Genomic DNA, 27,293 nt, shown 5'->3' on the forward strand with positions numbered 1-27,293 from the left:
TACTTCTTATTACTTAAGTAGCTACATATGCATTAATTTTATTAATCATCTGGTAATTACAGGTAGAAAAATGCTGAAACTGGAAACTCTTTAATCCACCCTAAAATACACTACTAAGTACTTCTACCTTACCTTGAACAGTGTTTTTTCATCTTCTTGCTCATGTGCTACCAACACTAAACTAGTAGTTGAAAATAAACACCAGAAATCCAGGTTCTGAAATTCACAGCTCATTGCTACTGAGCAAAAAAAGTATATTTAATTAAAGGGAACTCTTTCATTCTCTGCACCTGTTAAGGAATCAGTTTCCTCAGGCAGGCATTTAAAAACAAAGTTAACCAGTTCTAAAGGCTGAATTGCTAATTCCTTATGTTTTTTAGTTTCATTTGTGCATTTACCTGTTACGTACTTCAAGCTTTTGGGTTTGGCTTGTTTTTTGGGTTTTTCTATAATTGCTAATAAAACCAGGTTCAAACTCTAAGGTTTACTTTTATTAACTTCTCCTTTCCACCTCCCCCCCCATCCCCACCCTTTTTCTGCCAGTCAGGACAAAACCTTTGGAACAAGCACTATCAGGCTGTCTTGAAATTAGTACTAGCACACACCTACACCTTCATGTACTGGGCATACGCTGTATCAGAGAGGATTAACACAGATACAAATTCAACTCAAAAACAAGGACTATAAATACACCACATACAAATAAGCCACGTAAACCAATGCAGAACAATGAGGAAATTACATTATTAAAAGTTTTTATTTAGGTTTGGTCAGTACAGGTAAGATAATATTGGAGTCACAGAGCAATATGCATCAACAGGATACAACAGTTCTTAAAAACTGAGTAACTATGCACACAATTCATAAACATTCGGTCACCTAAGGAGAAAATGCACAGATGTATGGTGGGAAAAACTGTAATTAACACTGAAACTACTACAGGACTCCTTCAGTAAGTCCATCTTTTTAGTGATAAAACTACTGTACTGGGCAAACTTGGCAGTCAAACCCACAGCTATTATGACAAATCTTGAAGGTGGTGTTAAGTATAACAGTATGAGTAAGAATGCCCTTACACAGCACAGGTTCTAGATATACACAGATTTGTACAGACATCATTTATGTTATACTTTATGGAAATAATTTCCATTTCAACTTCACATTAACTCATATAAAAATAACTTGAGCTACACAAACATCCTTTTAGCAACATTCAACGTAATTAACTGTTAAAATTTCCAAAGTGGCAGAGGTATTGAAGCAAAAAGAAACCCACAAAAAGGCAAAATTGTGACAAGTATGCACTAATTTAAACGGCTTCTGGACAGTATCCTCTCCCAATTTCAATGACACTGTATAAAAATTTTGCAGAAAAATGTTACAAAACTGAACCCTGCACATTTACACTGGAGTCCAAACCATTCTGGACATGACGAGAACCCACAGTTCTGTTACCTTTCATGCTCACTGTTTTCTCCTCTTGAGGATCATGATTGGAGTCTGTGTCATTTGAGTGGTGAGTGAGAGAGTTTTCACTGCCAGTGGGAGAGTCTACACTTTCATACCCAGTACTGAGCTGGTTTATGTAGCTACCACTTCCTCTACCAGTTCTATCTTCAGAGTGGTTGGATAGCTTATTACCATTCCCTGGAGAAGCCGGGAAGTCATCTTCCGTGCCGCTACCCTCCCTATAAAATGCAGGCCCAGATGTCCGCTGGTGGGAGGAGCTGCCATTGCTTGGTCCGTTTGCCAGGCGGCTGCAGTCTTTGCCCGCAGCCTCTCCCTGCTCCGTGGGCTCAGAGGATGGAGTCCTGCTGGTACCTGGGTTGGGGGCCTGCGCCTGCTGCTGCTGGTACTGTGCCAACTGCTGCCGAGTCTCCTTCAACTGCTGCTGAAGAACTAGAATGGTACTCTGCATACCTTCTACCTCCTCATCAAGCTGGATGATGAAGTCATTCAATTCTATGTAAAGAAAACACATTTGTTGCAAACACTTAATAGCCCATATATAGTTTAAATCTCAGACAAGAAATTAAAATTCCGTAACTCAACATTTTATGCTGAAATTTTTCAATGAACTATTTCTCAGCCATCAGGTATGCACTGGTTTTGATACTCTGCCTCTGAAGGAGAAAATGTGGTATCTACCTATTTTCTAAGCTGCTATTGAAAATATGTGAGAAAAATTTAACTTCTGAGCAAGAAAGGAAGATATTCAGGAAAAAGCTCAATTGCAGTAATTAATATTTTGCAAGTAGATTCTATTGTGTCTACTTTTACTCAAGTATAAATCCCTGGCAGAAATACTGTAAAAGTGACCGTGGACCATATCCATACGTAGCAAATCTGAGTTACTGCAAAACCCTATTCAATAGCCAAAAGTAGTAGTTTTTCATCCTATTTCAAGGAAGTTTCAATTCTTAAGTGTGTTTAATCCTTGAAATCGTTCAAGGGAGAGCACAAAAAGACCTTCTTACCAACAGAGGGTTAACTAATTTCATAATGTTTTAATATTTATATAGCAGAAAAAGGTTTTTACAATTAGTATTGCATTCTGGAACAAAACAAATTTGACCACAAAACAGTATAAGAAACACTGATTCAGTCTTCAGTTCAACTGCCCCATCAGTATGCCAGAGAAAAAAAATGCAAACTGCTTAATATTGTAAATTTCTTTTTTTAAATGTTCTTGCTGCTACAGGAGACAATCATTAGGAGAACTCTTATTGCAGGAGTATTATCATCTTCATTCATATATGGGGAAGAAGCAACTCAATGCTGGAAATTACTACATTCAAAAGCAGCAGTCTTTAAAGAACGTCTACACTTGCTTCAATTATGTACTTGGTAAATTTTGTTGAAGTGCATTATCAAAACAGTAGTTACTACTCCCACAAAATGACACTATACAATCATTTACCTTAAGAGTTCTAGTTATTTTATACTGCTGCATTCTCAAAGAGATGAAAATATGATTGGGGAATATGATCTATTCTTAAAAATGCATCTCAGATGGGATGCCATATCAAGTTTCTGGTAGCTCACAATCTTCAGATGCAAAACAAACAAAAAGATATTCAGGTCTATGTGATGTCTATATAGGTTATAACCCCGGGACAACCTATATAGGTTATATTCAGATAACCTAATCTAACATTCTATGAAGAGCCACTGACACTACACAGAATTTGAGACTGAAAACTTTTAAACCTGCATTTTCCCCTCCATTTAAATTGTGCAAGAGGTCAGAGTTTTTAGATCATTTCAATTTAGGCTTACGGTGTTGCAAAATTTAGACTATAAACACAATGAAACATTTTCATTCATATGAGTTACCAAAGGGAAAAAAAATCAGTTTGTCATATTCTTAGGCATTGTTGAAAAGTTGAATTTTTAAAAAAAATCCCAAATGAGTCAGAGTTAACACGAAGCTTTCTGCTCTCAGTGCATGCCTAGGCTATATGTTAACAGCTTTCATCTTGCCAATTCACCAGTAATGTGTGCAGTCTAAACATTCCCTATTAAATAGCAAGATTTACAGTATAAAAATCTCTATTTCAAACCCTGCATTACTGGAGCTCTGAATCCCATGAGTTCCCCCAAATTTAAGGATTTTGTTTAACTAATACTACCAATTAATACTTACTATTATATATTTTACTCAATACTGCCCTTTCATTCTGGCAAAGGTGATTTTGTATTATCTATATCATCACAAAATTAAACTTGCAGAAGTGCAAGGCAACTTCTATTTTTGTTAAAAAATCCCTTACCATCCTGACTGCTTTTAAGTTCCTCACTATATTTCTTCTGTAAAGCCAATTCTGCCTCAAGCTGTGCAATACGTCCTTGGGACAGCTGCCTTCCAAGCTCTTGATTCTCCTGGATAAGCATTCGACACTTCGCCATTAACTTTTTCCCTGTTTGGCTGCAAAGGAAAGAGCCATCTATCACAAAATGAATATAAAACCTTCAGTTATCTTCCTCAATCACGAATAAAGACAAAAAGGAGATGCAATTTCTGCATGTCACAATTCAAGGAACATTATGCCTCAACATAATTGTCATAGCAGAAAGTCTCCCTATAGTTACCACATGCTGTTCCAACGCCAGGTGATCTTCTGTCGCTGTCCCACAAAGTGGAAGGCAAGTTTTATTACTGAAAATATGAATAAGCATATTGCACTTTTTTAATACCAACATCTGGATTATCAGTATGCACAATCTTGCATGTGCCAATTCTTAATGTAGTTAAATATTTGATTAAAGATGTGTTTTTCACTTAATAAAATCAAGGACTGCACAGAAACTACACAAGCAAATTATAAGCAAAATCATTGCCCAGTTGTTGTAGTAATGAAATTTAATAACTGAATTTGGGCGAAGAAAAGTTGCTTGGGAGAAATAATAAATCTCATGTTCATTTTTCCTACTGACAACCATTTTTCTTTAATAGGTTTAAACATTCATTTAAATGCTGTCCAGGTACTCTTGTTTAAAAAAAGAGATGTCCAACTCAACTTATATGTTTGACAGTCACATGCAGAGTCTGCTTCGTAATTTCTATGGTCACCATTTCTGAAGTACATCTTGTATGGTGAAGAAGAATGAAAATGTAGCTGGACATTGTAAGGACATAAAGGAAGGGGTATATTATCTATCTACTTTCTTTAAATTGACAGATTTCAGACTGTAAGTAATGATCATTAGGACACAGTTTCTGAAAGAAATGTGAAACAGGTAGAAACTGACAAGATTTTCTTTACTAAATTGGTAATGTTACACATCTTTAATCTTCATGATAAAAATCTCATTGTAAAGCATTATAGGAAGTAGTATGCAAATTAATATATAGGCAATACAGCTGACTCCACGAAAGAAAGAAATTAAAAGTCCTTTAGGACTTTCAGTCTGCCAAGTCAGGATAGCATCCCCAAACAATTCTCCTTTTAATAGGCTCAGCACCATAATGAAGCTGTCTTCTTTTCTACAGAGGTGTAAGCTCTGGCAAAACCCCAAACTTGAACAGTTTTATTGTGAATTCAATAGCAAGACTTGTATTACTCTTCAAGACCAAGAAGGTCATTTAATTTTTTGTGTGCTTTTAAACAAGTGACAAATACTGAAAAAAACTGAGGATTAAAAAAGTAGAAGAGCAAATTTCTGCTACAATCACAGCCACAGTTCTCTCCTGCAACCAAAATACAATAATTTAAAACAGCAATTCCTTATCAGCTACCTTCTGAGCACTCAAGCCTTAAACAACTTTTAATTTCTCTGCCAACTCTGCCCCATTTAACATTTTTCAACTGACTTTCCCAAATCTTTCAGATGGGCTGCTCCAGAAGGAATCTGGCTGTGTAAAGTCCTGGAGGCCTGAAAATCTGCTAAAGGCAGCAGCCTGTTTTCTTTCTTGATGTGATGTCCAATGCCAGGTCCTTGAAGTTTAAATTGTGCCGACCTAATACAGTCCAAGTCGCACATTTAAGATGCAAGTTTCCTTAGAGGTGTTCATTCTGTGCAAAGCAGGACCACTTTGGAGATAACCAATGTGACAGATCCCAAAAGTTATTAGGCAGACATGATTTTTAGCCATTTGCAAATTCCTGTTAATGTATTCACCATCACTACAAATAGAAAAAGTTTACAATGCTTATGTCATTGAATGCTTTTCTCTTCACAAACCAACATCAACGGCAGAATCAGCAAGTACCAGTTACCTTGGAATTGGGACAATTTTAGAATCCCATTAATATCTTCAGGTTAACTCCTGCCAAAATGTAAAATATTTATTACCTGTATAGAAATTTGCATAGTTACCTATAATGCTATTTCTTCTCATCAAAATTTTTCCAGATGTTCTGAACTAGTAGAGAATAACCCTTGCAATTTACAAAAAAAGACAGTGCATTCAAGAAAATTAAATACAGTAACTATTAAAATAATTCATATGAACTGTAAAACTAAGTTCAGCATTGTTTTCACAAATCCTCTTGAACATACATGCAACAAAACCTGTAAGAATATAAATGGTTAAATTTCAGAAGACTAAAGTTTGTTGTACTACACTTACTGCAAAATGGCATTTCAACTAATTTTTATTCCAAGTTTATAATCTGCTTAATGATGGTTAAAATGGCTTACCATAGCCACTCCTTTGATTACATGTCTTTTATTTCCCCTCCAGACATCAGCAATGTTTATGCTGCACAGCTTTATCTAGATTATGGTCCAGAGCTAGCTCTGCTTAGGGCTGCAGTTAATGTGTTAACCACCCCGAGAACACCAGTTTAAGACCTGAATAGGGCCATTGCCTCTTTCAAAAACTAGGCCAGATGCCATGAAATGAGTAGTTGTGTACAAGGACGGACAATTAAAACAACTGGGGAGGAGGCCCAAGATGCAAAGAGAATGAAAAAACCCTACAAATATTTTACATGAGCCAATTTCTTCACCTTTCAAGAAATAAAACCAGTAAAATCTTAACCCAGTTAACAAAGCCTCAATTATTTACCAGGAAATAACTAACTTTCTATATTCCTGCCACTGCATGTATGAATTATGCACATTCACACCACTGACTTAAAATTATATTATGCAAATTAGGGGATGTTGTAGCTAAAGAAATAACTTCTTTTTTTGATGCCGGGTTTGAAAGGAAGTGGCAAGTTACTTGTCTCTCCTCAGTTGTACTCACACATTCAGAACCTGAAGACTTTAGAAAACAACCAACCTGTACCTAAATGTATTAAATAACTTTCTGAATTCCAAGTTAGAAACAAGCAATCTGCATGGCATGCCTCTTTCAACACACTGCAGTGAGCTTTACAAATGGCTTGGTAACATATTAACATTTTATTAATGTAAGTCTTACCTCTGTTTTGATGCTAGATCAATAAAATCATAGATACTGCTATAGCAAAATCATTCCAGATATATCACTTTTTAAAAGGTAAAGTTTTTCTGTGGATTTTTCTTTTGGTGTTAAGTCATTAATCATGCAAAAAAAAAAAACCCTGCATAAGTATACTACTCTTTGATCCCATATTAATCATCTGAAGCACAAACAGTTAAAGATACTTCCAAGTCAAAATTATGTAATGGCATCTTAATAAAAGTCAGCAAAACTGTTAGAATACATCACCTTTTGTGAGAGCTGAATGGCTCTTTAATTTAAAAACGAATTTTTTAAACTGAGTCATAAAACGTTGCCCAACTGTTTTGAAAAATCAACACCTCAGATTACTAAATAGAACTCTCTTTGCTATGGGAAGAAACAAACACAAATGCTACACCAGATCTACATTTTGCTTTACAGACCTTAGACATGCACTCCCAACTGTCCCAGACTGCTACTCTTACAAGTAACTTGGGAGGACAGAACAGAGGCATCAATAGAGTAGCAAAAACTCCTTCACTGAATCCACCAAAGAAAATGCATGCATTTAAGGTTTTTTTGGTTTGTTAAAATACTGACTTTGTTTTCAGCGAACGAGACAATGCAGAAATAACAATCTGTTCAATTCTCGTTCATCCGAGGAGTTTCACGATACAACAGTATAACCAGAAGTGTTCCTTGAACTATGTATTACAACTATTTCAAGGCACATTTTATAGAGAAGCACAATACAAAAAACCCCAGGTGTACAACGGAATAAAAACACCCCACCAACACTGAAGACAGTTGCCATCATGTGCCTTCTGTATTAAGCATTTGAGATCACTTCTTAGAATGAAGATCAAAAAAGTCTCCTTTCTGCATGAAAACATGCAGTGAAATTCTTATCACAACCAGTTTTTCTTATACATGCTAGTTGTGATCAAATATATATTGCTTCAAACAATTTTAAACCTGCATTTAGATGGAACGTACAGTTTTGTACAGTCCTAATTTTGAGGCGTCCACAGTATTACCAACCATCCAGAAAACAGTTCATTATTTAGCAACAGTGACTTAAGGCTGCATCAAGTGCTAGAGCGCCCAAAGGCTAAACAGTCAAATGTGTACACTACCACTGTTGTGATATCAAATAGCACTCTTGTGGCTATTCAAAACTGGTTAGCAAGTAAACTCTTTAATGCAAAATTCACCTCATCGAGTTTTGACCCAGCAGTTCAGTGAACAAGCAGGAAGTCCACAGTCTTATTGGCAAAACTGACTTACAGTGTCTCTAAGTCACTAGGCTCAAGGTTATGAGCGAAGCATATTCCACTTCTACATTTTTTGGGAATTTTACATGTTCAATTCATGATTTATAATCTCTAGGTTCTCTCTCCTTCAAACTGTCTGTAGACACAGTGTGCCACAGACTTAAGACTTCTGTTTCTCCCTCTATTTTCTTCAAATAGAACAATTTTGCAAATGTCTACATGTTCTAGAAAAGATTTTTTCGAAGATGGCCATTTCTTCAGAATAGTCCGACGTTGTCAGGCCTCTGAAGCAAAGGGGAGAAAAAAGCTGAAACACAAGGTTCATCTGGTAAGTTTTACATTAAGCATTACAAGCTGGACAGTATAAGAATGTGGCTTTTGCCTCAAAACGTCTGAGTCTTGGTGTGGAAACGAGTACTTGGCTGTCCCACCATAGCATTCTCGTAGTGGGACTGTCAGGGAAGTCTTGACTGGGGAGTATTTGTTTTGTTTACCTATCAGGCGTAAATTTCCAGGCACTCAGTTCATTTTGGGCTTGTTCCAGTTTGTCTTTAGTCTGTTCCAGTTCACCTTTCATTTTTAGGAAAAACAAGTTGATGGCTGGGTCTACCATTGTTGATCGCAGTTGGGCAACACTAGGCTGCTGGACTTGCTTGAGGTACTGAATCTGATTCTGCATAAAATAAGAAAAAAAGACTGTTATTCATAAATAAATATTATGAGTCATTTCAATACCAATAGTTACTCCAAAGTTAACATTAAGGTAGCTTGCCTTCTCTCACACTGTAACCCGAAAAACGCAGGATAAAAACCACTTGTGCACACCTTGCACCCCTGTCCATGTGCCTGCTCACCCAAGGCCCCATCCTAAGCACCTGCCATGCTTTACCTTTCATGGCAGACTCCCCTCCAGATCCCAAGATTATTTTCTACATGTCCATTTGCATTTTTCACAGCAATATCTGGAACATTAGAATGCTCCCTTTCTTTTCTATCTCCCTGCAATCCTTCAGAAGAACAAAGAGCGTATGGAAAGAATTACCTGCTTAAAACAGATAGTTAATTCCCACTTAAGTTCAGTGGAAGTTATTAAGGAACATTACAGCAGAAATTGACAAGAAATATTTACAAGCAAATAAAAAAGCTTTTTAGAACCTAAGGGTTTCTGCAACTGCAGTAGTCACTTATGATGCAAGATTGTGTATTTCTAAAACAAAAATTTAGACATATTAACAGCAATTAAAACAGATTTTGGTTGGATTTTATTCTCTTTGCAAAAAACATAAGCCAAAGGAGTTACAATTTTATATGTTTGAAACACTTGCAATAGTCAAAATTTCAGAAGTAGTAGCTGAGAGGTTTCCTTTTAAATATAGTATTTATTGCTCAAAACAAATGTAAATAAATAGGATTAACTTTAAAAGTTTCTTCAATTTTAATCCCATCACAACAGACATATCTAAAATTGTACGAAATGTACACATTTGGAACCCTGCTAATCACCAATACTGCATAAGCCTGCACAGAATGTGCTAATTCCTAAATTCAATTTATTATGCCCCCTGTATCACACACATTTATTCATCAGCAAGAGGGGAACATAATCACACACTGTTAAAAGACACTAATTGAAAGTCACATGGTTTGCTTCCCATGCAGGCAGTCCTGCAGACTTGAGAGCAAGAGAGTTGAACTGACAAACCCTAAAGGGAAAGAGTCCTCCTGCACTCTCCTTTCCTTGGGACACAGCACAGCCAGCAGCACTGACAGCTTAACCATGTTCCTGTACATGCAGCTACTTCCTATGGCGTCTTCACACAGCAGTGGTGAAGAGGAAGTACAGAAGTCCTACATACATTCAGTGCGCAGTAGCAACCTCAGTCACTTCTAAATTGAGTGTAACATGTTTTAATTTATATATTGTTAAGTAGTAAAATTTCCTGGATTTTATTTCAAGTAGTTTCAAAGGTGGAATAACAGAAGTATTTCCTTTGACACATTTATTTGTTATTATGAAAATAAAAATACTTAGCTACTTAAAATTGAAATAATCATACTTTAAATTTTAAATAGACAAAGTTCTATATATGCAGAAAGAAATATAAAGGGAATAAAGCACTTCATATAAATGTTTTAAGGAAATAAAGAATCCACATACAATGTGGGTAATGCACCTAGAAACAGGAAAATCCAGATTAAGGTTATGCTAACATTTCTTGGATGGCATTTTACCTCTCGGGCCTTTGCCTTACTGAATGCAAATATATTGCTCACTGAATAAAGGTAAGTTTTATTCATTGTTATTGATTTCTATTTGCTATCCACTCAATTATTTGATTCTTCTGCTACTGAAGTATTTCAACAACCTGTCAATTCTTTGTGATGGGTAGAGCTAGTAGACACGAAAATGGACAATTTCACTGGCAATATATTTCAGATACATAATCATGATACAACAACGTTGTTCCCAATCCATTTTTAAAGAGACATCACTACCTGGGGGGGATAAAGGCCGTGTTCCTTGTCTTACCAAGGCCCAGAATCCTCCGTCTTACACTGTAAATCTAAAAACTGGAACAGATTCCCTGGATCACTAGCACACAGAATTGCTGCTGCTGCTCCTCAGTCACACCAGAAATGCACTGAAACACTCCGGAGGACCCAGCCAATGCTGTGCAATGCCAGTTATTTGACAATCTCATTGGGGTCTCTCCAGCTCACACTCCTGAGCCCAGCAAGATGGCATCTACACAGGACTTCAGCTCAACCATCATTTCTAAAGCAGTCATGTAGAAGAAACTTAATTAAGCTTAACAATCCTCGCTCATTCCCTCCCCAAACCTCAAAGACCATTCTTTCCCTCTACTTTTTCCAACTTAAATTTTCTCAATTCCTCCACAAGTGCTTTCTCCAGTTGTTAACTCCAGAGTTCTCATCTGTGAGGCTTTTCATACATGAAGACCTAACAACCTCCTCCTCCCAAGTATGACCTGCTCCCAAAGCAAGTCCAAATGTCTTTTCTGCCTATTTCCTAATTACGTTTGTCTTCCTGCTTAGCCAGTCCAAACCTCACATTCTTGCTCCCCCTAATCACTTTCTGGTATGAGTCACCTCCCACTGATATTCCAGGTGGCAAGGGTTAGGAAGCAGGAGAGCTTGCCTACAGTCAGGACCAACTTCAAGCTATAGCTGAACATACAGGAATAGTCATGTTCAATGCCAGACCCCAGGGAATGCCCACTTCAACACCTGAAATGCCTACAGACTCTTCATGTTCCCAAACATGAAAGCGCACACCAGCTGGTATTTTTCAAAAGCCTATCAGATGGACAAGTAGAGGTAATTTTCACAAAGAGAATAAAAACCTTGCTATCAGCTTTCTCTCTGTTCCAACCCAAGGTAGGAGAGCACTGAAAGCAGTCTATTTAGAAGGCTGTGTGAGACTTTGTTCATGTGGATTTTTATTATTTTGTTAAAGACAGACAAAACCATTTTCAATCCCCCTAGTTCTCACATTCTTGGAAACAGTTGCACGCTTTCAGCTGAAATCATCCAAAGATAGCTACAAAAACCAGACACTCTAAACATGACGAATTTACAAAACAGATCACAGGTGCCTGAGAGAAAGCATAAGCAACCTAAATCAGATCACCTGCATATCCTTCTTATAAGAAAGGAATAAAGTGCACCACTAAGAAGAGAAAAAACACAACAGAGCTGTAACGTAAACCACAAGAGTGATGACTAGCTAGTGCTACAGTCCAATTGCACCCACAGAAAGTTCCACTCATCGTTATCTGTTCCATGAAAAGTATATTTGAGCAGCAAGTATTTCCAAATGTCTACCCACTGACTCTCAGTGACTGTGCAGTAGCCTGGAAACAGGTTAAGGCCTTTCCCTGAAGTGGTATTAACTTGACCACCACTTCTGCCAGAAATAAAGCTTTATGTAGAAACCATAGCCAATACTGCTCCCTAATAGCAGCAACCTCTTCTAGAGGGCTGTTCCTGCTGGGGGAAGGTAGCTCAAGGCTGCTGCTGACAACAGGGCACACAGATGTTAAACACCTGTACTTCAAGGTAGCCCTCAGTGACTCTAAAACCACAGAGTAACTTCGCAGCACCTGCCACAGACTTTTACTAAGCTGCTGGCTCTGAAGAAATCCATATATTCTCTTGCTAGATTCAGCACAGCGCATTAGAGAGAATGGAGCTATGCACCCCCCCTCTCATCTTCTTTCTTCAAAAACAGCACTGACACAGAATAAGGGCAATGATTCTGCTACTACTACTCTTGACATGCACACCTACACTTTAAGATGACAACTGGTGACTTTCATAAGCTGAAAACACACAAAAAAGCTACTATTTTTAAAAAGGGTGAAAATTAAAACACCAAAATAGAGCTCATCACACTCTTGTTTTAAAACAGAGCTAGTGTACTTCAGTAAGCAAGGTGTTCTACATAAGTGATCAGAAAACTCAGTCTTTGCCAACTACTAGCAGTTGAACATGGTATGGCATTAAGTTTTTAACCATTTAAATTTGAATGCGGTAAGTTTGTAAAAATAAAATGTCCCAAATCTGCAGGTTTTCAAGAAACTAGACAACATAAAAGCTCAGTCTTTCTAATTATAATGTGACAGGAAACACTGAAGGCTTACATATAAATGTTATTGGTATATTTTACCACTAACATGAAATGTTAATATAAACGTTAATGGTGTATTTTTAGATTATAAAAGAATTGTTAACTATAATAAAAATGTGGAAAATTTATTTTATGGATTAAAATCAGGCATGTCAAGTAACATCACATGATTTATAGCTTATTAAATGATTTAGCAACCTGTAGCTTCACTTTGCATCTTATCCAACATGACATTTTTCTACTGTTACTGTAGTGGAAAAAATACTCTCTAGTAATACAAAGCCAAGCAGTCCTTCAGACCTTCTTGAAACCAAGTGCATTTTTAAACTTGAAAATAACTAAACGTGACCATGTCTCCATTATACACCTCCAGTGTACCCATTTTACACCTCTTCTTCAAGGATGCATCTTCCCACCGCCATGTACTGTGGAGATTACATCCTCAGTGTTATTCTTGAGTCAAGAGCAGGAGAAATATAAGCCACTGAGTGTGTGGGCATGTGTCTGTTTTTTGTTTCTTTTTGGTAGGTTATTACCCACCCGTTTTTTTCTTTTTTAAGTACACGGAAAATAAAAGCTCTTCAGAAGTTCTTTTAAACAGATGTTCTGGGAAGATTATGCAGCTATGAACATCTAACAAAGTGCAGCCAAAACCCCTATAGTCTTCATGATATTCAAATCATTCATGATAGCCAAAATTCAAAGCATTAAATACTTGAAGTTTATAACTTCAAGGAAGGAACAAAGACAAACATAGCACACACAAATTTGGTTTTGGTGAAAAACTTGTATTTCTTTTTATTTATTTATTTTTAGTATTTACTGCTTTAGCTATATGCTAAGAGGTTCAAAAGAAAAAAAAAACCTATTATTACTGCTGCTCCACATAGCAGAATTTATCACTACAACTTCACAAGTGAAGCAAGACCAATACAGTAGCCTTACAACTAGGGAAGCATTGCAGTCCAGTACCAGAACATATCTTCACTGGCATCCTGGGCTGCATTAGCAGAGTGCTTACAACAGGCTGAGGGAGGTGATCCTTCCTCTCACTTGACACTGGTGAGAGATGTGGGGTACTGGGTCCAGATCTGGACACCCCAGTACAAGGGAGACACAGACATATCAGGGTGAGGCCAATGAAGGGCTGTGAGGCTGATTAAGGGGTTGGAGCATGTGACACACAAGCAGAGGCTGAGAGTGTTAGGGCTACTCAATCTGGAGAAGAGAAAGCTCAGGAGATGCTACCAATGGTGCATAAATACCTGATAGGGAGTAAAGAAAGCAAAGCCAACAGTGCCCACAGAAAGCACAGAAGGTGATGGGCACAAGCTGAAACACACAGTTCAGTGTGTTCAACACTGGCACAGGTCAAAGACTTTTGCATTTCTCTCTATTTCAGGATATGTCTAAAAAGCCAATAGTGAGCAGTCCTGAGTAACCTGGTCTGACTGATCTGCTGTGAACAGGCAGGCTGGACTAGAAACTGCAAGTCTCTTCCAACCTCAATGATTCTGGGCTTCGATTTTTGCCACTGCAAAGTAAGCTTAATCCGCTTTATTTTTTTCTTGTTTATAACACTGTGAACTAAAGTGATCTTATGGTCTTAAGAACAGTGAAAATACTGTGTACAGAGTTCAGTCACACTACTATACCTGACTGCTCTGAAAAACTTCAGGCAAAAAAGAAAGGAAAACTTAAAAAGCAAAGGAAAACTACAACACTAGTTATTAGTTTTGCACAGAGCTTGTATTTTTCATAAGAGAAGCTCTAAAGAGTGTATTACTAAAAGTAGCAATAAGCTTTTTACATTCCCCTCAGAAGCTGCCAGATTCAAGCAGAATGAAAATTATGTTAAGAAGGTAATCCAATATGAGATAGTTTCCAGGAAACCAAAACTAAACACAGATGTAAAAGACACAGAGAATGGCCAGAAATGAAGGAGCAAGAAACAAAGATCAACAAAATACATATTCAGAACAGAAGAAATTAAGCAGATCTGCCAAATTGCAAAAGAACTTTAAACAAGTCAGTAGCAACTTCACCTATCCGGCCAAGCAAACAGAGGCTTACAAATAGCCAAAGGCAATGTGTCAGCCTAAAACCTCCTAAATGAAACCAAACAAACACAATCGTATCCTTATGTTTTTATTTGTTCCTGACTCTAATGATACTCAGAAGTAACATTTTTGTAGATAGACTCTGCAGATAAATGCTAGAAGAGAGTAAGCATGGCACATGCAAGAATTAGCTTGGTTTGAAAATCAATAGCAATAACTAGTATTAAAAAAACCCCAAACTTTTAAGAAGTGATCTTTACTAATTCAATTAAACTACCCTGCTGTGCCTTTAAACACAGAAAATGTGATGGTGTAGATACACAAAGACATTGCACAGATCATAGGTACTGGCTCAACAGCTGATGTTGCTACAACAGTTTGAACACATTTATACTTTTTGAATACTTACAGTACACTCTTGCATCTCCTGTTCTTTAGTTGCCAGCCTCATCACCAGAATATTTTCTCTTCGGGCAGACTCTTGCTGTTGCTGTTTCAACTTCTCTTCAGATTCTCTCAGCCCCGTCACATCATTAGCTAACACAAGCAACAACAGAGAAATCAAGTTTTATAGTACCATCTCATAGGAAGTTTTAAAAAGACAGCTAAAAGAATCTAAAAACCAATTTCATAAACAGTTAAACTTTTTGCAGGCATGTTTCTAACTAGCATAAACAAAAAACAAAATGTAATTAAGTATTGGAAAAGCTTAACAACAGCTGGCTTTAAAGCCATATTCCTGGTCCTCCTTTAAGACTTACTAAACTTTCAAGATGTTTCCATGTTTGTATAGGAAATCACTTTGTGCTGCAAAAATCAATCTGCAGTCTGTAAAACACTGCTTTTTATGGACAATCCTCAAACTGGCCTCAATACTCCAGGAGCAAACAGCAAGACATTCAAGAATATTCTGTTCCAACTAGAATTCTGATCCATGGACATTTTTGAAAAATTATATATGAAATACAAGAGAATGCAGCACATTTCCAAATTACTCAAACAAAAACATGCAGGCAGCTCAATATCAACTGTTTACTTTCACTCTACTACTTGTTATATGTAACACAATTAAAAACTTGAAAAATTTAAATTTTCATTTTTTCCTAATTTCTGGAGAATAATCAGCTGTAAATAAACCTGAACATCAAATTACCAAACATCAAATTTATTTCTAAATAAATCCTTGCAGATAGTACAGGCCATAGTAGTCAGTGTTAATGAATTGTTTCCAAAATCAAGAAACTAGGAACGTTGAAACAACTTATTTATCTATGTTTAGACAGTTTGAGATGTGAATGGAATCACCTGTTTCCATGTGTTCTATTTTATTCTCTACAAAATATTATGAGACAGCAGTAGAAGAAGGAGGTAACAACAGCAAAAGAGAGGACATCCATTTGGACTGACAGAAAAATACCCTTCAAACTCAGTGGTACTACAGCTTTAAGTATTTAGACTGAAAAGGTGAGTGGAAAACAGGAAAGATAGCATCCCTAACTGGCAATACAACTTTTAAAAGTGACTTAGGATTGGCTGTTCAGTCACTCCCAGAATGTATTCATATTTTATCATTCAGAGTAGGATATTTTCCCCACATTATCTTCCAAAAGACCAAGTTTTAACAACCACGTAAGAATGACAATCAAATTTACCTAATCAGATCAAACAATCCTTGGGGACTCATTTTAGACATTTCCCTCTAAACACTGTTTCTCCTCCCAGCCTTATAATCCTGTAAGGCTACTAAAGGCACAGACACTGCTGGAGTATTTCAGTGAACAGAGAGCTTCTTTTTCTAATGTTAAAGTTCTGAAAGTACACCTATTTATACGGTTATGCTTTGAAGCTTTTCCCTGCCCAGCAGTCTGTGTCCTATAGATGCAAAAATAAGACTTTTTAGATGGTGGGAGAAATTTGCAACTGGAAAAAGTTGGTAAGAAAGCTGGGAGAGGCTGAAAACTTACAGCAGAAAAAAAGGGCTGTTTTCCTAACAAGTAACTGACATAACAGATGATTATATCTTACTTCTAGCACTTCTAGAAAGCACACATATTACACTATACATTCTGATAACGTGCACCATTTTGAAACCCAGCTAACTTACAATTAAGGTCTGTGTACTTGCCCTCCAGAGCTTGCACGTATGCTTCATATTGTTTCCACCTGTCACAGATATAAAGAGAAAAAAAATTTCTGAAGCTCTGCTTATTAAATCAAGGCATGTCATTCCTAAGCTTTCAGAGCACACACTGATACCATAATCAGAAAATGACAAGAAGGAATTACACAATTGCACAAAAGACAATTCCAGTTTTAAAAAAAGTGCTTTTAATTGTGGAAATAGTTAAGTTTGCTTTGCATCTCAGAGGAACAAAATAGTAGTTGTGTATTACAACACTTAAAACTGACATCTTAAAAATCAGTATTTTAGACAAACATTAGGATCAAACACTACTTATTTTTGTTATCTTTGTAAAGTACCCTATATGCATCTCATTCTCATAGCAGAGCAATTCAAACAAAATTCTGTAACAAAGTGCAATACAAATACAACATTAAGTATGTTACCAAGTGAACAGGACAAGCAGAAGTGTATCATAACACTAGAAATGGCAGTCTAGGTTAAGCAGCTCTATCAGCTCATTCAGGTTAAGATCACTCTCTGATTACATCCATCATCCATAAGCCAAACAGTTTAGTAACTCTTTGAAAACATGTTATTTAGGAAATTCATCCGCAGTCAACACGTCACCTAAAAACAGCACTGCATTTTATACAAACCATCAAATCAGTAGCAAATAAAGTCTGCTGTAATGTTTAGCATGAAATGCTTTATGAAAAAGTTCACAGCATGGTGTTTTGGGATTTTTAAGTAGTACTCTGCACCTAACGATGTGTGTTCCTCATGATGGTCCAACTGCACATTATAAAGAAAATTCATCTGATAGCTTACCACTATAGGAGGCATCTGCTCCCTCCTCCCCATTACCTTCTCTCCCTGACATGTATTTTATTCTAGACTCATCACAACTGCTCCATTTTAACTCTCTAACCTACACCACTACTTGAATTGAAACTGTAAAATCTACCTATAGGTAATTTGGACCATTTAGTGAATTCCAACAGCACACTGAAGGGTCTAAAAAGGCATCAGAGATCTGTAACAGCAAGCAAGACCACATCACTGGGAAAAGGAAATCACGAGATCTCTTCCTTCAAGCAACAACAAAATTTTACCTCTCTTCAGCTGAGCATGGCAGCAGCATGAACAAACTATCAAAGCTCTGTAAAAAAGAGCAGTAGTATTCATACTTAACCCTTAAACTGATCTCTCTGCGCTAAGAAGTTTCACCATTTGACCATTAAAAATTCTATGTTAATTCAGGAGATTTCAATCTCCCATAAGTAAAACTGAAATGGCCTCCTAAACAGCAAATCTAGAAAGAAAGAACCTAATTTTACATTAAAAAACTGACATGCAATAAATAGTTGGTCTTCAAATATACAGACTACTTCACTTTCAAGTTACACCTCACAGCCCAAACCCAGTAATTCTAAAATCATGAGACCCCCACACTCCCCTAACAGGAGCAATATACAGAGCAAGTGAAACGAGGACATTACACAAATTAAGTAAATGTGCCAGACCACTAGCTGAAAAAAAAAAAAAAGAAAAGAACCCCCGAAATAACCACCCACAAACAAACCATGTAGCCTATGGTCACCAAGAACGTTGTAGATAATAGCTCTAACTCACCTCTCAACAACTGTTAGTATTTAGGCAAGAATCAAACTCCTGGAAAAGAAAACCTAGATGGCACTAGACCATGTCATGGATTTCAAGTCATACGCCTACCAACACTTCCAGAAATATACCTATTCAGATGTGGCATTTTGTCAAAAACCTGGTCAAGACTCTTGCAGTTCAAGCAACCTGTACTGGGCCTGGCTGAGACAGAGGCAATTTTCCCCACAGTAGCCCTCACAGCACTGCACTTGTGCACTCATGGCTAGAATGGTGTTGGTAAAATACCAGTGTTTCAGCCACTGCTAGAAGGGCTCACACATCATCAAGGCACGTTTTCCAACATTCCCCCCTCACCAGTAGGCCAGGAATGGGCAAGATCTTTGGAGGGAACACAGCCAGGCCAACCCTTGACTTCCTTGCCTTGCCCCAGATTATGTCTTCCAGCACATCTGTAGCAGACTAAGGCAGCTCATCACTGAATCTGAGTGGGGGAAAAATGACAAAGGCTCAAAGGCAGATTTTTTTCTCCTCCCATCAGTTTGCTTTCCACTCAATATGGTAGTTTATGTCCATAATCTGATGGTTCAAAATTAATAACCTGAAGATCTTCACTGAAGTGCTACTTGCAAAGGCATTCAAGACCAGACACAGGAGAACTGAGAGGACACTCCTGAATCTGTTCTGTGTTCAAGGATTGCTTACAGTATCACAAGAATTGGAAGGTAACTAAGCAGCATTATGTCAGTTACTTAATTCTCTTAATCCTCTAAAAATATTTAGCAGACTTTATAGAGGTAATTTGAAGCCATGAAGTCATAAATACTTTTTCCTGAAGCACCCATTTTTTATGCTGAGCTTTGGGGTTCACAGTAAATGATTTACAGCAGTTAGGGGTTAAGAAACACACCGAACCCAGGCTATTCCAAAAATCACTGGCTCTAAGTCCCTGTTAACTGAAGTTTAGTAAAAGCACTGTATTTCCTCAGAAATACTTATGTGTATCAGAGTGGTTCAGTGTTTCACCAGGTAATCACTCAGCTAAACTATCACAGCAATACTGATGAGATTTTTAGCTATGATCCACAGAATATTTCTTTACCATGTTCCTGGCTCTTTCCCTCAGAAGCTCCTACAGTCAAGCTAGCTACTGCATTAAAGAGGGGAAAGTTTAGAATGACTCCAGAGCAACAAGTCATGAGACAAGCAGAAATTCAAGGTCAGGTCTAAAGGCTCTGTGTTGGTCCTGCTTGTGTTTAGTCAACAAAGTTACGATGAACAAACCTAAATTCTGTACTTCACGGAAAAGAACAGTAAAACTGGGACTCATGGCACAGAAACTGACCAAGCCCCCCATTTTTTTCTATGTATGTATTTCAGCACTGCAACTGTACAGCAATGGTGACTTATTACCTAAAAGACTTAAAGGTGATTACACACTTGTCTCAAAAACCATTTGCCTCACCGAAGCACAGACCAAAAAAACACATTCCAAATCTTAAGAAAATCTAAAGGTCAACACATGCTTTTCTACATCTCTAAGTAATATAAATGCCATTGATTAAAATATATGTGTAATAATATTTTATTCCAGCCTACAAGTGAAGCCAGCAGTTAGTGCAATAATTGCTAGTTTTACATAAAATCACAATTAGAGGTGAACTTAGTAGAAATCCATAATTTGCCCCCATACAAAAAAAAAGTGTTTGAAAGACTGATCTATGCAAACTAATAAAATGGACATGATCAAAATGGAAGAAAATTTCCATTTCTGCGTATATTGAACAGTTATATTCCTTAAATCCATTAAGTGCCCTTTTTGAGAGCATGATTGTTTTTCTACACACTAAGAAGATGATTCAATAGCAACATAGCTGTCATTAGCAAATTCCCTTCTGCCTCTCCATTAACACAGGTGAGCTGCTGACATACTTTACCTCCTTGTGGGCATTCCGTCACATTCTCTCCTGAATATGTGCTGGAAACTCATCTCTTCTATGTAGCGACTAATGATTGCAAGTTACAGAAACAGACTACAACTGATAGCCTTTTCTTGTTCTCACACTATCAGTCAGAAAGCAAGTGGCACAGAAGCTATGCTTTGGTACTTTCACATTAATTTTATCACAGCAAGTTAAGGGCACACCTTTGGAGACTTAGGAGTTTTCTATAAAAAGTATCACAGGGTCAAAACCACTTATGAAAGAAGCATTTTTTCTTACTGTTTAAAAACATTTTTCTTTACAACCCAAAAGACTGGATACTCAGAAGCAGACAGAAACTAGTTTTAAACATATGGAGCCAGACCGTTTACTCCCTGGAAAAAACTGTCACCCCAAAAGTAGCTGGCAGGACAGTTTACCCCCGAAGGGAGGGTAGCTGATCACCATGTACACACTAAGTATTGCATATGCAACCTCTTGTTTCTACACAATTTAGTCTTTGTTTTATGAAACAGCAAAATTTACCTTGAGACACTAATAACTCAGTGTACAAGAAGCCAAGAACTAATGTTTACCAAAATGGACAGACTATTCCAGCAGATAAACAGATGCCCCACAGAAGGCTGGTTTGGACAACCCCTGGCTTACAAATCAGGAAATTCAGGCATACAGAGACAAGTGGCCTGGGGTGGTTTCTTTAAGCAGGTGGTATGTGCAACAGAATTCCCTACAGTTTTTCCTGTCGTGACACTTAAGCTTTCTAAAAAAGTAAAAAAGACAGCCAGGTTCTTTCTTATCAAAGTTCTAGGCAATGAAAACTTCATTTTAACATTTTTCTGTTAATATCTGAACATGCTGAGAAGACAACTGCAAGGACTGAGAAAGCATAAAAAAGTACTGGAGAAGTAAAGAGTTGACATTTTTCTGATGTTTAAAATAGCTTGCTATCTGTCAAGGAATGTAAGCAATCATATCTTCTATCGTTATGAGTGAAGGAAAAAAAGTACTTGTACTCATGTTCTACAAAATACTATTAAGGATTTTGCCTCTCCGGAAAAAGGGTTCCCTCCCAAACTACAAATTTTTGAGGCAAGAGGAGAACTTTACAGAAGAGATACATTATGAAACAAATAAAACTGTTTTTCAGAACAAGGATGCTGAAAGACAATGAAAGAGTAAATTCACACATCTTCCACAGGAAGTTCACAAAAATGTTGAGATGGAAAAAAAGACTTTTTACATTACCTTAGGATAAGCTCATCTCTAGGTAAAACCTTAAAATCTGCTTCACTAAGGCGAACCTATGAAGCAAAAAGAAAAGCATAACTTATCAAGCTGTCCTGATTACCTGGAAGGGTGAAGTCACAAGTAATTTTACACATACCTTCTTTGGGAGAGGTTCTTCATTCGTCATTGTGAAGTCTGAAGGGAGAAGAAAAAAAGGAGTTTTAGTTAGTGTAAATAGAACACTGAACAAGTCAGAAACTTATAGCCTTAATTGTTCTGGTTTGCAATATTACACCACTGAAATATTGGTTCTGCACAATGCAGCACCAGAGTACAAAATAACACTATGATGTTTGCTCCTGTAATCTAGATATAGTCAGCTGCATTTTTTCTAGAAGTTATCTCAAACTTTCTATTTCTATCTAAAAAGCCAATCAGTAATCAATCCTTCCTATTTAACTAATCAAAACCACCCTACTTTTATCAAACTGACATTTAGTATGCGTCTACATCTACATAACAGTGTATTTTACATGGTAAAGGATAATCAGGGTCTGAGGAAAGCAAGTTATACTACTGCTCCTCCTCTTTGGAATAAAAGAGAATAATTTGTGAACATTGCAACATGTTCTTACAAGTAGTTATTCTCTTAAGATTCAAACAAACGGGAAGTACGGTTATTTTAAAACCCATGCAAATATTCTCAAGAAAAGTATGATGCAAAATAGCTTAGATAGGCCATCAAACTGAACTCCTCTGGTGCACACAGAGCACAAGAGGGCTGCATGTTGCTAAGTTAAATATTCACACTGCTCTGAGTTACAGGACATGCTTCCTTATCTCTAAAAAGTAGTACACAGTATTTTCTCCAACTATGATTATATAAGAAATACTGAGTTCCTAAATCTTACAGGCACTCAAGTAACAATAAATGCAGGGTTTGCTGGAGGCATGCATCTTCGCAATATGCTTTCCAGTGGAAAAGTTGCATAAAATATTAAGAGTTGACAAGCTTGTAAAGCTACTACTGCACATGTACCAGGGAAAGGATGTGTCAACTCCTTAGTTTTGAACACTGAGCTTTAAAGAAACAATGCTCTTAAGGAGTAGATATTCTATTTTCTCAATGATTTTTATGGATTATCTTAGTATTTTCACAATGACACTCAATGAACCAATTTAACTTTTGCAAATCCTAAAACTGTCGGTCAGTAAGACAAGCAAATACATTCCAATGAAGCAGCTTTCAACCCTCACTGACACTGCTGACAACTACACAGCACCCTACCAAACAAGGGCCTGGTTAACAACAAACAAAACAACCAACACTCACACTCCCTTCCTATAATAAATACTGACATTAGAACCCACAGAAAGAAAACATTCAGTAGAAGCGTCTCACTAATGAATAGCAGCTTCCTGCTGCTAGGCTTAGTAACACACAGACACCTAAGTGCTTCCCTAAACTACGAAGTGCCCTTCACTCCCACCCCCTTCCCTCCTGCTGACAAGAAGTTACTCAAGTATTTTGCTCGAACTTCTGCATCCAGCTCCTTATTTGAAACTGTTTTACCAAAAACATACCTCAAATATAAAATACAAGCATAAGAGGCTGCTGATACAAATTGCCAGCGCCCAATTCAATCATTCAGAGTAACTTGAGATTACAGAGGGAATGCTTGTGACCCCTGTATTTCAGCTGCCTACCTTCCCCTTCACTGCAATTTTTCCAAATATTTTTAGAGCTTTTAACTCCTTTGGAGTTTGGAAGTAGTCTTGAAGATCTCAGCTAGTGTTAAGTTCCTGACAGAGAGAAACATGCTTTTCAGATGTCTCACACAACTACGCCTAACACTGATTAAATGGTGCACACGTCATTACGTGTGTGTTCCCCAAAAAAGTACCAGAAGCACACAAGTACCAAAAAACATTAATTTCCCCCAAAAATCTGGCTTGTAACCCCTGCTGCAGCATATAGCAATTATAAACATAAAATTGCTGTCACAATCAAGACTACAAGAAATCAAAGGTTGATGCTCCAATGCAAAGGTAGTCAAACCTTGCATCTCCAGACCTCACACAGAATTCCAGCACCAGACCAGGCTACTCTAACTCTACACCCAGCACATCACTGTTTACAAAACCACTTCTTGCTTTCAGATAAGAGCACGAAAGACTGAAGTTATGGGTCACTGCATTACAGAAGTTACTCCTTACTGCCACCTATTATTACTTGCTTAGATAAAACCACACACTAAAAAATAAAAACATACTAGCTAAAAATATTCCATAGGTTATTCTGGAAAAGTTAGGTTGATAATATCTACAGATAAACACTTAGTGTTCTTTCCACACATATAAATTTCACCTTGCTACTGCCCTGCAACAGCTTTTTGGGAACCTGCAGTAACTCAGCAGAAGCTTGAGCATTTATTACTGCTGAACACTGCTGTCATTGTGCTCCGTGTTTCTCAGAAACAGCAGCAGTGCCAGGCCAGCTACGGCAAGTGTCACGGTGATTTTCCTTAGTTTTCTGTCCACAAAAGGTGAATCTGTATGCTACAGACACAACTGCCACTGAAATGTTCATTATTTTAACGTATTTTAACATAATACAGTAACTTCTCAAGCACTGCGCATCAAGAGATGCTTCTTATCACTCAGCTCGCCTCTAGAAGAAATCATCTCTCTCCTACCCACATCAGAAATATCTTGCAAGAACATGATGAAGAGTCACTTTCTACAATAAAAAGAGTCAATGTAAACAACATCCCTACATAACTGACTGGAATTAACACAATTGTATGTGTGATTTATATTATCAACAGCTTAACTGTACTATCCTAACTAAGCACTTGCATGATTTTGCAGAAACAGTGGCTGCCACACACCACTCCTGCATATCTGCTCCTGGCAACAACAAGCAACACAAAACCATACTCCATACTAAGAATAACAGGCAGTAAAAGAATTTTCAGAAAAACTCAATGTTTTTGGCATCTATGGCAGTTTCAATTAAAAGAAATGTGAAACAAGGGAAGTACATTTTAATTTTAATAACTCTGATAGAAACCCGCACAGCTTTTCCTACAATGTTTATAAAGCACAGAATTTAAAAACTTTTTTAAAAACCTCAATGAACAAAAAGTAATTGAATCAGGTATGAGGCTTTACTTGTTATACACAAACTGAGAGTTATTTTAACGATACCAAGAAAGAGTTCCATGGGGAAAATCCCAGTATGGGCTCCCAGCTCCCAAAGCACATACGTGTGTACATATATATACACAAACATATAATTTATAGAATCACAGAATCGTTAGAGCTGGAAGGCACCTCTGGGGATTACACAGTCCAACACACCCCCTGTCCCTACCAAGGCAGGGTCACCTAGAGTAGATGACACAGGAACGTGTCCAGGTGGGTTCCGGATGTCTCCAGAGAGGGAGATTCCGTGACCTGCCTGGGCAGCTGTCCCGAATGAGTGTGCTTGAGATTGCTCAAAAATTTCTCAGCTCACACTGCAGCCTGGAAGGGAGTTAAGGGGCAATGCACCACCACAGCAGCCTGTTCTGCTGCCCTCAATACAAGGAAGTTCTTCCTCATGTTGAGGTGAAACTTCCTATGTTTTAGTTTATGGCCACTGACCCTCGTCCTGCCGCTGGGTACCACTGAAAAGAGTCTAGCACCCTTCACTTTAAGACAGCATCCGCCTTCAGGATATTTGTATGTATTGATGAGAGCCCCTCTTAGTCTTCTCTTCCCTAGAGTAAACAGGCCCAGCTCACGCAGTCTCTCCTCGCAACAGAAACATTCCAGACCCCAAATCATATCTGTAGCCCTCCCCTGGACCCCTTCCAGTATCTTCCTGTCTCCCTCGTACTAAGGAGCCTTCTGACGTTTAGAAAGAAAAAGCTTCAGAGTAGCCCTGTAACTGCTCAGCCCTCACACTTGCCTCAGCAACAACCGCGGGAGTCCCACCCCCACCCCGAGGGCCGCAGCCGCAGGTGTTTGACAGACCCAGCTGCTGCGGCCGCCCCCCAGCCCAGGCAGTGCCCGCCCCGCCGCCCTCGCTCCTCTCCCACAAGGGAAGCACCAAACGCGGCTCCCGCGGCCGGGGGCGCGGCGGCAGCCCAAGGCCGGGGGAGGAGGATCCCGGCCGCGCTGCCAGGCCAGGCTCCGGGGCCTCGTACAAAATGGCTCTAAGTGCTTCCGCTCTTCTCCCCCGCGCCCGAGCTGAGGGATAGAGGCGCCGCAGGGTCCGGCACCCCGGGCTGCCCGGTCCGTCCGTCCCGCTGGGGCGGAGCGCTCGCACGGTCACTCACCTCCCGCCTGCGGCGCGGAGGCCCCGCGCCCCTCGCACGCCGCTTGCCTGGGCCGCGCTCCGCCTCACATCGAGCAGGGGCGAAACGCCGCCACCTCCACGCCTACCGCCGCCACCAGCTGCGCGGGCGCCTCCGCCACCACCAGCTCCGCAGCCAGGACGGCCGCACCTCCCCCCGCCCGAGCTCCCCCGCACGCCGCTCCCGCCCGCTCTTTATTTGCGGGTTCTCTGCGCTACAAAATGGCGCCCAGGGAGGAAATGAGCGCCCGCCCCGCCCCGCGGCCGGCGGCTGCGCGCGCACCCGGCGTGGGGGTGGGGGGGGGTGCGGTGGCGGCGGCTCCGTAGCTGTGCAGGGCCGTGGCCCGGGTACCTCAGCCCGCCTGCAGGGCGGCCGCTGTGGGGAATCCCGCTCGCCCCGCCGGGAAAAGTGGGCTCCCGCGGGTTATTAGAGCGCCGACTTAAACCCTGTCAGCTGAGCGGGCCGCGTAGGGCTCGTGTCCGTGGGGTGCCGCGCGGCCTCCTGCCAGCGGGGGGCGCCGCTGTCCGGCGGGATGGGGCGAGCGGCGCCCGTCTCCCGCCAAAGCGGCTGAGAGGAGCGGGACCCGGCGCCTCCTGGGAAGAGTGCTGGGCGCCTTCCCGGAAGGCTGGCGGGGAAGATGGGAGCTCTGGGAAGGAAAACTACGCGCAGCAGTAAATAAAGCAGAAGATGGGTGCCGGGCTGCTCGGCGTTGCTGCCGGGGCTGCCTGCCCGCCGGCAGTACGAGTCAGTGTCCTCCGCCACTGGTGAAAGATACAGGACTTAAATTCCAGCTGCTTCCAAAGAAGTGAAACATCAGTTAACGCGTTGGGGAATAAAAACTGATAAAGTGAAGTTTGCCCTTCGTTGAGGTCTAGCAGTGAGCTGGTGCTTTAAAATAAAGTTTATCCTTCTTACCGTCCGTGATTTCGCAGGCTGTGCTGTTGGGTAAATACTTCTGCCTTTTGTCGGCAAAGTCGAACAGCTGCTGCAGGCTAAATTAGTCTTGTCACCTGGGTAATTGATTGTCACTCACTATGTCAGTGCTGAAGGTCCTCTAGAAATCTCTCCTGACTCTTCATGGTACCAGAAACAATATAATCACTACAGAATAGAACCTAAGGCACGTGGTCCCACATCCACATGTATGTGTATATATGAATACACAGAATTTTC

General features: G+C 39.2%; 1 protein-coding gene across 1 annotated transcript; it reads right to left on the reverse strand.

Annotated features, from left to right (window-relative positions):
* Window positions 1-738: 738 nt before the first annotated feature.
* On the reverse strand, window positions 739-26,315 carry WTAP (WT1 associated protein). The gene is made up of 8 exons (XM_036380561.1): window positions 26,103-26,315; window positions 21,935-21,972; window positions 21,796-21,851; window positions 16,967-17,025; window positions 15,272-15,399; window positions 8,646-8,824; window positions 3,774-3,928; window positions 739-1,962 (listed from the first exon to the last, which is right to left on the reverse strand). The coding sequence occupies exons 2-8, from the start codon at window positions 21,962-21,964 to the stop codon at window positions 1,379-1,381; spliced, it is 1,191 nt and encodes a 396-aa protein (XP_036236454.1). The 5' UTR covers window positions 21,965-21,972; window positions 26,103-26,315; the 3' UTR covers window positions 739-1,378.
* Window positions 26,316-27,293: the final 978 nt, after the last annotated feature.

Source organism: Molothrus ater, chromosome 3 (genome assembly GCF_012460135.2).
Source record: "Molothrus ater isolate BHLD 08-10-18 breed brown headed cowbird chromosome 3, BPBGC_Mater_1.1, whole genome shotgun sequence".
NCBI classification, from domain to species: Eukaryota; Metazoa; Chordata; class Aves; order Passeriformes; family Icteridae; genus Molothrus; species Molothrus ater.

What these genes read in the sequence shown, in the direction of transcription:
- WTAP (XM_036380561.1), bottom strand. Translation starts at nt 21,964, where the DNA reads ATGACGAATGAAGAACCTCTCCCAAAGAAG. An exon ending in AGAGATGAGCTTATCCTAAG is followed by an intron (nt 17,026 to 21,795) that starts GTAATGTAAAAA and finishes TATCTGTGACAG; the next exon opens with GTGGAAACAATATGAAGCAT. An exon ending in AGGAGATGCAAGAGTGTACT is followed by an intron (nt 8,825 to 15,271) that starts GTAAGTATTCAA and finishes TATTTTATGCAG; the next exon opens with AATCAGATTCAGTACCTCAA.